The sequence below is a fragment of the Manis pentadactyla genome, chromosome 13 (genome assembly GCF_030020395.1).
Source record: "Manis pentadactyla isolate mManPen7 chromosome 13, mManPen7.hap1, whole genome shotgun sequence".
Classification (NCBI taxonomy): domain Eukaryota; kingdom Metazoa; phylum Chordata; class Mammalia; order Pholidota; family Manidae; genus Manis; species Manis pentadactyla.
Window position 1 is genome coordinate 82270633 of NC_080031.1, and position 13434 is coordinate 82284066.

The 13434-nt window shown below is 34.6% G+C and overlaps 1 protein-coding gene across 1 annotated transcript; it reads left to right on the top strand.

Moving 5' to 3' along the window:
- Positions 1–10927: 10927 nt before the first annotated feature.
- LOC118928691 (olfactory receptor 14A16-like) lies at positions 10928–11911 on the top strand. The gene has a single exon (XM_057490517.1). The coding sequence runs from the start codon at positions 10928–10930 to the stop codon at positions 11909–11911; it is 984 nt and encodes a 327-aa protein (XP_057346500.1).
- Positions 11912–13434: the final 1523 nt, after the last annotated feature.

The following is a 13434-nucleotide window of genomic DNA, read 5'->3' on the forward strand; positions in this document are numbered from 1 at the left end:
GCTGTGGAAAGAAACTCGATGTCCACTAAAGGATTAATGGACTTTTGATTTTAAAATTATTAGCTTGGAGTTTGTACCTCTTTATCCCCTTCACCTTTATCACCCACTCCTTCATCCTCTTCCACACAAACTTCAAATTATAAAATAAAGTAGTCGTAGGAATGGAAGCACAGCATAGATAATATAACTAATAATACTGAAATATTTTGGTGTGGTAGCAGGATATAACTATATTTAGCATGGTGAACATTTGGTAATGTACATTTGTCACTATGTTGTACATGAGAAACAAATATAGTTGTATATTAAGTAGTTTCCAATTTAAAAAAAGAAAATTTTATGGTTGATTGTTTCTAACCAATGTAGAAAAACTGGTGGATACACTGACTAAAAAACAAGTATCTAAGAATAGTAAACTTTTAACAAAATATTTTTCATGTACATGTTGACTACTACTCTGTTTTCTAGATATACAGTTTATTCATGTATAAATTTCCCCCTAAGTTCTAAATGATGGCATATAATGAGGGTCACAGTGTTAAAACCAAAGCAGCCCTCTGTCTTCGTGAGGAAACCGGCATGGCTTAGGAGCTGTGTTCTGAAGCCCTCTTTCCCGTATCTACGGGTCTCTGATCAGCATTGTTGTGGATATATTCAGCATCTAATGTTTAGGGTGTGTATTCCTCTGGGACGGACAATGCCATGTTCTTCCAGTAGCCACATTTCTGCAAGGATTAGCTCAGACTGTGACCCTTCATATTCCCCTACCTGGGTACAAATTCTACCCCAACACTTGAAGTGATGAAATTGAGGGAAAACTACTTCCTCCCTTAATATCTTCATTTGCAGAGCAGTTTATTAGATTATTTACTTTGGAGATGTATTATTTAAATTAAATGAGCTAATTCATGCAAACCGTTTATAAAGACAGCAATTATGTTTTTGGAAGCCATTAATTTTAATACTTTTGGCGGTCCTTTATCATCATGAAGTAAATGAATATTAAAATATCCCATTCTTGCTCATCTATTATCTGGGCTTTGTTGTTTCCAGATCAGAGAGGATGAGCTATGGAGGTGACAGATCAGACCACAGTGACAAGTTCATTTTTCTTGGGTTTCCTGGTATTCTCTACCTGCAACTCGCATTGTTTGTGATGTTTCTCACTGTGTATCTGCTGTCCCTCGTGGCAAACACCCTCATCATATTCACTGTTGTGATGGAGCCCACACTCCAGATGCCCATGTCCATTTTCTTAGGAAATCTGTCCTTCCTGGAGATCTGGTACACCGCAGTCACAGTACCCAAACTGCTAGCCACCTGCCTGTCACAGGGTGTCACCATCTCTGTGTCTGGCTGCATAACCCAGTACTACTTCTTTTCCTCCATGGGAGCTACCGAGTGCATCCTCCTCGCAGTGATGGCCTATGACCGGTACCTGGCCATCTGCAACCCTCTAAGATACTCACTGCTCATGAGGATCCCAGTGTGCCTGCAGTTCTCTGTTGGATCTTGGATTGGGGGCTTCGTTTACCCTCTTCTATCTACCATACTTATCTCTCATCTGAACTTCTGTGGCCCCCAGAAGATCAACCATTTCTTTTGTGACTCAGACCCCATCTATTCAAGGGTCTGACACTTGCCTTTAAGGATGTCAACCAACATAACCTGCATGTGAACACATTTCCTTCCACATATCCTTATAAGATGGATAAAGATCCTTGTCCTGCTTTAACAATATAAACTAAACCATTCATCCTGAATTGGAAGTCCTATATGGCTTTCTTATTTCTTTCCTTATTTCCTCACTCATCTTGCCAAAGATAAACAGGTAGAAAAAAGGTTATCATCTCTGCCTCAATACTGTACCTCTCTTTGCTTCTTTAACCACTGAGCCAGAAGAAAAAGCAAATGGAAAGGGCTTCTGCCCCTACTCATTCCTGCAGAACCACATGTAGGCTTGCAATCATCATGCCAGTCAGACTATGCTCAACTGTATTTTCACATAATCCATAGTTATAAGATCATGGGATTTAATTCATATTATTTTATTTCCCTTTTAAGTTGTCGTTAGTTTAAAAAAATCAAATCTATATGAATGATAAATATTCAGAAATCACAATGCTTCATTTTACTTTAACTCTGGGGAAACCTGTTCCCAACACAGGGCAAATTACCTGTGAAACCAAAAATCAGTCAAAGGGAGAAATAAAGGGGGAGAAACCATTTATTGCCATTTATGGGCAAGCAGTCATCCACTTCTGCTCGCCCTTGTCTCTCATGATCCAGCTGCTAAAAGAGGCCCGATCCAACCTCACTGGTCCAGATATGTCCTCATTCAGCCAGGTAATCACCTATTCATATGGAGATGGACTACTTCTCTCCACCCCCTGGAAACACCTATTGATATGGAGATGCAATAAGGCCAAGTGAGAGATTCTGGAAATATTGCCATTTTACCTATACTTTTCTATCCTGTTCTTATTTGTTTACTTGGATAAAAACTTTAAAGTGTTTTCTTTTATACAGATCCAGTTTTTACCTGATATTCTTCTCAATTTTATCTTGGGGAGGTCAGGGGTACAGTCATAAAATAAAAATGAATTTACAATACTTCCTACACAAAGACCAAATATAGTATATACATTGCTTTTGGCTTAATTGTTTTTATTTCATTGTGTTTGATGCCAGAGTAAAGAGAGGTTTTTATTTGTCTGTCTATGTTGATGAATTACTGCATATAATTTCAATTCCTCTAGTATTGGACATTGTTTCTAGCCCTTATACATTATGGCATTTCCCTAATCTGCAATTACATGAATATTCCATTAAAGGTCAACAATTTATGTATGAAATTCTTGGAATCCTAGAGTAATTTCTGGTTCCCAAGAATTTTGCCCAATTGTTATGTAATTAAAAGGGTGTCTCACCTATTTATCTGACCTGCGCCATGTACACAATGGTGATATTTACAAGTGGATAAGTTCCAAACTTTATTGGAACTTGTAGTCAGTTTTCTTATTTGGGGAGAACTAATAACAGCAAAATATAATATTTATAAATACAAATACCATATTTTTGAATATACAAAATACCAAATTCCACCACTCTTCAGAAATATAATCCATATTAAGCAGGAAACATTTAAAATGCAGGTAAAGGAAATTAGACTAACTAAATTAAAATAAATTCTCTAGAAAGAATAAGATGCACCTGAGAAAAAACAGCATAATTTCTAAAAGAGCCATTGTATATAAAATAAAAGGTTAGGGACTATTTAAAATGTTAAGAGAGTTCTCTTCAATATGAAGATCACACTCATCAGAGAAAATTAAACACTGGGTCATTTACTTACTGAACATGTTAAATTATCCAAAATAACACTTAAACTTACATTGTAGTCAGAAAAACAAAACATACACGAAGACAAATGACACAATACATAATATCAGGCATCAAATTGGCCTCTAAAATCTGACTTTACAAACATCATCAGTAGAGCTGCTGGTAAGACAGAACTGAATCTATTGCCAAGAGCCGAAGATCCTAGATTAAACCAATAGGCCAAACATCATCCCCAATCTGAACAGACCATCTAATCAGATATGCTGTTATTAGCCAAATTATACAATTGTATGTTTTCTTGGACTATGTCCTAGATATTTTTGAAAACCTGAAGAGAACCTATATAAGTATAACATTATTTTCCTAAAATAGCACATATTTCCTCTCCAAGAGCCACTCACATCCAAAGGAGCTATCCTTGGAAACAACTACCCAGTTTTATGATACTCTCAGGAAAGAAGTTCTTGGTCTTCATGACATTATCTAAATATACTTCTATTTCATCAACCATACTATGCAGGATTCATCCTATTTTATGGGCTTCTTTTAAAGTATGAAATTAACAGGTCACAGAAGAGAGAATAAATACTAGAATTACACTAGCATAGTTAAAACTTCAGTCCTTGAATCAGGAAACAGTTTTTTTCCCCACTTTCAACATTGGATTGATCCTTTGGACAGTAAGGAATCATTAAACTTGCATTATAGTTTAGACCAAACAGACCTAACAGACATCATATAGAACATGCCATCCAACAGCCCCTTAATATACATTCTTCCTAAGCATACAGAGAACATGCCCCAGATTAAAACTATCATACATGGGTAACAAAAATGAGTCTTAGCAAATTTAAGAATATTGAAATAAAACCAAACCTCTTTTGGTAAGTATCTTCCTCAGTATTTCTTTTTTTTTTTTTTTGCATTGTGAATGGGATTGTTTTTCTAATTTTTGATAGTTTATTGTTTGTTATAGAAACATACCATATTTTGTATGTTGATTTTGTGTTCAGCAACATTAGTGAATTTATTACTACTCTTTTCTAAATTGAGTATCTTGGTGATACATATTTACATACGATACATCATCTGAAATAGCAGACAATTTATTTTCTTCTTTTTCCTATTTGGATGTCTATTATTTATTTTTCTTGTCTAATTGCTGTGTGTTGGACTTTCGCTATTATTCAGAAAAGAAGTGGTGAGAGTTGGCAACATTGTCTGCACCAGATCTTATAGGGGAAACTTTCTATTGTCCCTCTTAATTATGGTTTGAGCTTTAGGGTTCTCATAGGTGGCCTTAATTGCACTGAGATAAGATCCTTCTAATATTTTGAGAATTCTTATGATAAATATATGTTGTCCTTTATGAAATGCTGTTACTGTGTCTATTGACACAGCCATATGTTCATTTTTTTCCAACTTTATTGGTATATAATTCACAAATATTATATATATTTAAGGTGCACAATTTGGTAATTTGATATCATTATATTCTGTGAAATGACTGCCACAATCAAGATAATTATCACACCCATCATCTTACACAGTTACCACTATTTTGTGCATTCTCTTAGCAAATTTCAGTACACACTATAGTACTGTCAACTAAAATCACAAAGCTGTACATTGGATGCCCCAATTTTTTCACCTTATAAATGAATGTTTTCACCCTTTGTGTATCATCTCCCCATTTTCCTGATCCCCTAGGCCCTGGCAGTCACCATTCTAACTGCTTCCATTAGCTAGACATTTTGAGGTTCCTCTTATCAGTAAAATCATACAGTATTTGTCATACTGTGTCTGAATTAACAGCCATAATGTCCTCCAGATTCATACATGTTGTCCAAATGGCAAAATTTCTTTTAGTCCCTGAATAGTCCCTGTATGTGTGTGTGTGGACATCTATATCCCATTTCCTTTTTCTCCTTATAGATTATTGGACAAGTAGGTTTTTTCATGCCTTGGACATTGTGAATGATGCTACAATAAACGTGGGAGAGTGGATATATTATTTTATTATTTTTAGATATATACTTAGGAGAGGAGTTGATGTATCATATGGTAGTTTGTTTTTATTTTTTGAGGAACATAAATACAGTTTTCAATAAATGTTGTACCAATTTACATTTCTGACAGCATACAAGAAATCCCTAATCTCCAGATCCTTGCCAACCGTTATCTTTGTTGTTTTGTTAATAATCATCCTATTATTTCATTGCTGTTTGCTTTTTATTTTTATGATGATTACTGATATTGACCATTTTTTCATATACCTGCTGGCCTTTTGTATGTCTTCACTGAAAAAATTTCTACTCAGGTTTAACTGCCCATTTTTAAATCAAGTTTTGTGAGGAATTTTTCCCCTGAGTTATAGGACTTCCTTCTATATTCTAGATTTAACACCTTATCAGATATATGATTTGTATATATAATCTTCTCTTCCTTAATTTTCCAGCATAGTTTTTTTATTCATTCCTTTTATGTGCAGAGTATTTTTAGTTTGCTTTAGTCTCAATGCTTATTTTTGCTTTTTTTCTTCAGTACATTTGCTGTCATATTCAAAAATCATTGCCCATGTCAATATAAGTTTTCCCAATATTTTACTTGAAGTGTTTTCTGTTTTCAGGTCTTGCATTTAAGTCTTTCATCCACTTTTAGTTACTTCTTATGTAGGAATAGATTATGTCAAATTTCATTCTTTTGCATTTGACTATCCAGCTTTCTCTGTACAATTTATTGAAGATATTTTCTCTATTGTTTTCTCTTTGAGTCCTTGTCAAAGATTAGTTGTTAACATAGGCAACTCTATTCTTTTCCATTTGTCCATAACTCTTAATTCCATGACCATACCGTTTTGATTACAGTAGATTTATAATATATATATTGGATTCTTTGGGAGAGGTGGCTCTTTTTTATGTCCAATTTTCAACCAAAATCACAAGCCATACAAGGAATCAAAATTATGTATTATGATAGGAATAACAGCTGAACCGACCCATGAAGGAAGGCAGGCAATAGGAATAAGACAATGATATTTTAAATTGCCTTACATATGTTAAAAAGCTAAAGTAAAGACCCAGAAAAGCAACTGAAGGAAAATAATATGGACAAAGAATATTAACAAAGAGATAGTAATTGTATGAAAGAGCTAAACAGAATTTTCTCTAATATTAAATATTAACTGTGTTGAAACAAAATCAGTAAAGGTTTCTAACAGCGTACATTCATTAACAGGCAGGAAAAATAATTGAACGCATTTGCGGATAAGACATTTGAACTTTTGAGGCTGGGGAAAAAATACACAAGAATGAGAAAAGTGAACAGAGCCTAAGGAAAATTTTGGAGAACACCAAGCGGAATAATGCATGCAGTATGGGAATCCCAGAAATAAAAGAGAGAAAGAAAAGGCCACAAAGATTATTTGAAGAAATAATAGCTGAAATCTTCCCAGAATCAAGGAAATAACTTAAATCTGCACGTCCAGGAATGTCAATGAACTTCACATAGGCACCCACTGAGATGCTTTATAATCAAACTGTTGAAAGACGAAAGAAACGGTCTTGCAAGCAGCAAGAGAAGAGTGGCATTTGAAGGGAGCCCACACAGAAAAGACTATGAAGGAATCTGTTAGTAGAAAACCTATAGAACAGGAGGCGGCCAAATTACATATTTAAGGTGCCCCAAGGAAAAAAAAAGCTGCCAACTAAGAGCTATATCTGAAAGCTATCCTTCAAACATGAAGGAGGAATTAAAACAGCCCCAGAAAATCAACACTGAGAGACTCATTACTTCAAAACCTCCCCTAAAGCAATGTTAAACTGAGTTTTTTGTTGTGAAATGAAAAGACACTAGAGAGTAATTATATGCTTTACAAAGTTATTAAGTTCCAGGAAATGGAAATAAGTGGACAAATGCAAAAATGAGTATTATTACAAATGAGCGTTATTGCCAAAGATTTGCTCAATACGGGTTTGCCTTCACTTTGGAACAAACACAGTTATCTATGAATTTCAGTAAAGTGAAACACAATAAAATGAGTATGTCCATTTAACCTAATGGGAATTCCCTTGTATGTGAGAAGCCTCTTTTTCCTAGCTGTTTTAAAAATTATTATTCTTGAATTTTTGACTGTTGATTACAAAGTGCCTCAATGAAGTCTTCAGTTTGAACATGTAGGGGGCATTTATCCATCATGTGCACAGATGCCTATCTCTCTCCCCAGAGTTTGGAAGTTTTCAGTCATTATATTTTTTAAGTAAGCTTTTCTACCTTTTTTCTGTATGTTTTCCTTCTTGGACACCCATAAAGCATATATTAACTCCTTTGATGAAGCTCCATAAATGCAGAAGGCTGCTTTCTTCATTTGCTTTTTGGTTGTTAAATTTCTTCTGTCTGGATTTACAAAGATCTTCTCTTTGAGTAAGCGGATTCTTTCTTGAACTTGAATAACTTTATTTTCTTGAAGAAAAAGAAACTTGTTTTCTCAAAGAACTTTCTTTTGAGCTCAAATTTCAAGGACTTCTTAAACTGTCCTTATATTATTTTCAGAATATTGTTAAACAGTTTGTATTTGCTAAACTTTTTTCCAAAAATCTCACAAGAGTTTTAAAACTGACTCTGGAATTTAACACATCATAGTAATGTGCATTTGCATTGCATTCAGTCTCAAGGAATTTGTGTACATGACAGCCTATCAATTATTGAACATTCTCTAAATGTGAGCTAATTTATTATGTAGTCAATGCTAAGTATAAGTAAATTAATTCTTAGTTGGTTAAATTATCTTTCATATGCCTCACTGCCTGTATGGACTGGATGTTTTTGAGTTTGTGATATTGATACCTGCAGACACCCTAGCAATTAACCTTACTGTAATTTGGTTTCTGCTTAAACTTAATCTATAGCCAAAACTAATCTAAGAGAAAGAACAATATGATTTGTAGCCGAAACTAATCTAAGAGAGAAGAACAATAGGTGCTGCGTCTTGGAATCTGGTGCGAGTCATGAGCGGTGTGACGAGGACTGCAAACAGTTCTCGGGATCCTTTCCGAGGCAAACCCAGATGAGGAGCACAACGTGAGGCTCACATGGCCAGATGACTTGATAAGACATAAGAGAAACTTTAAGAAATAATTAGCTTGCAATTGTTTAGCTTAATGAAAAAACTCATCCTATAATCATTAATCGATGCCTGTCTTTTTGCTTGCTGTAACAATAAAAGTGCAGGGGAGCTCTGACTTGGTGCTTAGTCTCCAGAAGAAGTCTAAGCCCTCTGCTTAAAACGTCAGTCTGACACAGCTTCCCATTTTCGCAGTCCCCGACTGCTACAGATATCAACCACTGAAATCACATATTTGTCAGCCCAGATCTCTACAATATGAATGGACACTCCAACAGTACAAGTGGAAATATGACTTTGTGATTTCAATATACTAAGTTAATAAAAGTGTAATTGTTCTGTGAGTAAGATGACCAGCACCTGGAAAAGTGCCAGGTAAATGACTCTTCTCCATAAGAGCTCATTGGGTGTCTAGGTAAATATATTTCTTCAGTGCCTTCTTACCAATTATGGAGATTCTTGACTGCATGCCCACATAGGAAGTGACTCATTAATTAAGGAAAGGCCATTGTGCTACTTTATTTTCACAGGTTGCATAGTGACAAGATTTGTCTCATAACAGTAAGGGACAGATCACGTAAGTCAATTCCAATGAAAGTGGCATCATTTCCCTTTGGAATATTCCAGAGTTCAAGCCTTTGGGAAATGGAAAACTGATATCATCGTCATACTCGTTCTGATTGCTCTTTATAAAAACTGTGCTAAAGTTGAGACATCAAGAATCAAAGTGACTTTCAGGAAAGGAGTTTCTCAATTCTTGAAAGTCAGAATTAGTGATATCCTTCTGGATTAATCATCGGTAATACTTTCACCAGCAACAATACTCAAAGCTTGCTGATGTCTTGAATCTTCTACAGAACAGACACTTTAGTGAGTTTATTTTCTTTTAATCTGGTTGTTGATAATGATTTCAGCCAGAAAAGCATAGACCTGCTAGAAAATTCTTAAATTCTTCAAAAGTAAAAGTTTCTTGGGTTATTACATGTTAATTTTAAGATTTCTAAACTATGGGTTTGCTAACAGGCCACAGGAAAACTATATGTATATATTTACTTACGTTCCAAAACATGAGCTCGTATACCAAAGACATATTAGACTTCGAAACAGTTATTTACATAACTATTTAAAGCATAAAAGGATGCTGAGCTCACTGGAATCAATAAAAATCGGTTAAGATATTAGGTACATTTTATTTCAGTTAAAAGCAGAAAGTAATGAAGAATGAAGTAAAATAATGATGTGAAGTAATTTAAATATAGCTAATTTGGAAATAAAAACCACTAAAATATACAGAATATAACTTGGATCATAAGCTAGTGTTTTAATATAAAATTCTAAACATTTGATTATGTGTGATGTAGATTCTGGTATAATTCAGTTATAAATCTCTTCTCCACTATTAAATCTGATAATCTGTAGTGAATATAATTTTGAAATTGTTGGTTTTAAGTGGTTTTCTTCTAGTAAAGGATGAGAGCAGATATATTGTGTTTCAAATATCCAATTGCAATCATTATTTATTTATGTATTTATTATTTATGTATATTACTCAAAGTTTAAAACAGGACACACACACACATACAGTGCCTAAAACTTGTGTGTATGTGTGTTTATTTATATATGTGCAGAGAGAAGAGGAGAGGGAGAGAACACATAGCATTAGTGGGATAATGAAATAAAAAGAAGCCTGGACCAAAACTAGTAAATAAAAAGATACATTAATAGTATTATGAGAGTTAAGTGAAGGAGTATTTTAATAAAACTTGTGTGCTGAAGAAAATGACAAATACCTGCTTGAAATGATTGCTATTGTTTACTCCTGTTATTTAAAAGATCAGAGGGCTTTTGGAGGGAGCCAATCTTTCTATCATCTTTCTAGGCATATAGATATCAAAAATGTATGAAATGACCTTAGAGAATGTCCATTGTTTTGTGAAGTTCATATTTAAGATGAAAATGAGAACAATTAATTTTAGTCAAATAATCCATTGACTAAAAGTCAAAAATTGTAAGGCACAAGGATAAAGGACATGGCATGCAATGTTTGCATTTTTCATATCTATCCCTTCACTTCCTTTCACATGTAAATTAAGACTTTTCTCCATGAGGGATAGATAGCATGGTGCAGTGACTATGGTAAACAATTTGTACATATGCTTCCATTACATTATAACACTTAGACACCTAGAGAAACAGAAACTTTGAAAAGAAAGGTACATATACAACACATGACTAATTAATTGGATTATGTTGTTGGAGAAAATATACTCTTAAAACTGTTTTTCACTTTCTCTTTCACACAAACACAAATACACTTGGACACACACACATTCAGTGACAAACATTAAAAAGGAACACAGTTTTTCTTTAGCTGTACTGAAGTAAAATTAAGTAGGTATAGGATTTTGACCACTTTAACCATACCTTTTCTTTTTTTAAATGCAGAACGTTTCATCAAGAATGAAGAATATCTCAGTGGTGACAGAATTTCTACTCTTGGGTTTTTCTGGCCCATTGAGGCTTCAGTTCTTACAATCTGGGATCTTTGTAGTGATCTACTTGATGGCCCTAGTGGGGAATGGCCTCATTGTCACCATAGCATCCTTGGATTTCTGCCTGCACACACCCATGTACTTCTTCTTAAAGAATCTGTCCCTTTCTGATGTTTGCCTCATGTCTGCCATTGTGCCCAAAACTGTTGCCAACTCCTTGACACACATCAATTCCATCTCATTCTCTGGCTGTGTCATGCAGGTCTTCCTGGTGCCTTTTGCCGCAGTGGCAGAGCTGTTCCTGCTCACAGCGATGTCCATTGACCGCTATGCTGCCATCTGCCATCCTCTGCACTATGAGCTCATCATGAACAGGGGCCTGTGTGTGCACATGGTAGCTCTGTCCTGGCTCAGTAGTGCCCTGATATCCATTATACATACAGTAGGAACCTTTTCCCTAACTTACTGTGGGCCCAATGAAATCCAGCTATTCTTTTGTGACATTCCCCAGTTGTTAGCTATTACTTGCTCAGAGAATGTAACTGCAGAAATCGTGCTCATTCTTATTAATGCAGTCTTGGACTTAGGTTGCTTTATCTGCATCATAATCTCATACATATACATCTTCTCCACTGTCAGAAAGATTCCATCCACAGAAGGACAGTCAAAAGCCTATTCCACTTGCATCCCACACCTGGTAGTGGTTGTACTTTTTCTCTCAACTGCTTTTATTGCTTATCTGAAACCTATCTTAGGGTCTACATCAGACACTGATCATGTTCTATCATCTTTCTACATTTTGTTGCCTCCTTCCCTTAATCCCATCATATACAGCCTAAGAAACAAAGCCATGAGAGCTGGTTTGGAGAAGCTGATCACTAAGAAGCTCTGGGTGAAGGGAATATCATTTTTCTCCAAGAAAAAAGGCATTTTATTCTTAATGTTTGTGTAAGTTCAAGATTAATTTAGCTGCTCAGTTGCAAATCTGTGCTTATCTCCAGGGTTGTCTGGAACCTTTGTGGTGATTCTTCACCAAATTGGAATAAAGTATACTAATGGAAATGAATGAAGTTGTCCTCAGGTCTGACAGTTACAGTTTTCAAGCATTGGTAGAAAAAATGTGCACATTCATAATTTGTACCTGGTTTCTGTTAGTCTGTCTTGATTTTTTTTTATTGATCATGCATCCTGCTTTTGGGTACTTGAGTAGATAGTCAGAAAAGCCTCATACGTGAAAGGGAATGTGGATTCCCAGGTGTTCTGGTTTGCAATCCAGATGAAACATGTCCTCTGTGACTAAGAATGGCCCCTGGAAACAGCCTGGGTGTTCTGAATCTCCTTAATACTGCCTTAAATGTCTGTGTTCTTCCTGCACTATACTGTTTAACAAATCTTTCCTTGGCATGTACTGGCAGATTATAGTGGTTCTTTTGTGTTATCTAAATCTAAAACCTGGAAGAGTGGCAAATAAAACATTTGCTTCTATCTCAAAAGCAGTTCATAAGGAGAATAAAAGAGGAAGGACACTTCTTCCTGGGAGATTCACTTCTCCATAGACAGGCAGTTCTTCTACCTCTCCATAAACTTTGTATTTACTACACCCATGTGTATACATCATTTCAACACCTTTGGATTGTATAACATATGGAAAAAACTAAGAATGTATTAATAATTTGTGGTCTAATTGCAGAATTAGTTGTTTTATTTATTCAAAAAATTTCACTTTACAATCTACTTCTTATACAACATTTTAAAAATGGTGTTTATTTTCCATTATAACTGACCAGGACACAAATATAAATGATATGGGATTCCTTGATGTGTGTTGTATTAGAGTTCATTTTAGGTACTGCCAATTCAACCTCTGTATCAAATAACTACAGGGAGAGAAATCTGCTAAAGAACAAACTCAAATTTCTCAGATAATATTGCTGAAATATACATCTATATATAGATACACATGTGCATAAGTTTCTATACTTTTCTGGCTCATGATCTCAGCTAAATGTTCATCAAATAAATCTTTACATGAAAAGAAATGTTAGAATTTGCTGGAGAAAAGTGAGGGGTAATGATGTGAGCCTTGTCTGCTTATGTTTTTATTACATTCCCAAATCTTCATCTTTTGAAATGATTGACTTAGTTTTTGACATTGAGTATAATATTTTTCACCACTAGTATAATTGGCACATATTTATGTTTTCGAAGAAAAGTTTAGTATATTATAATCATGTCTTCAAAAATGCACAAGGGTTAATAAATTTATTACTTCAATACTAATTACTTAATTTGAATTTCAATTTATACTTTACACTTATTTATAATTACATATATACACATATGTACTCATTTTCTTTGACTCTATATTTTAAAGTGAGTGAATACAATATGTTGTTTATATATATATTTAGCTCTAATATTTTCTCCTTTCAATACAGAGATGTATGTCAATATTGTATATGTGATGGGAAGTAA

Bases quoted from the DNA above. Each gene is read 5' to 3' on its own strand.
- LOC118928691 (XM_057490517.1), top strand. From the start codon at position 10,928: ATGAAGAATATCTCAGTGGTGACAGAATTTCTACTCTTGGGTTTTTCT.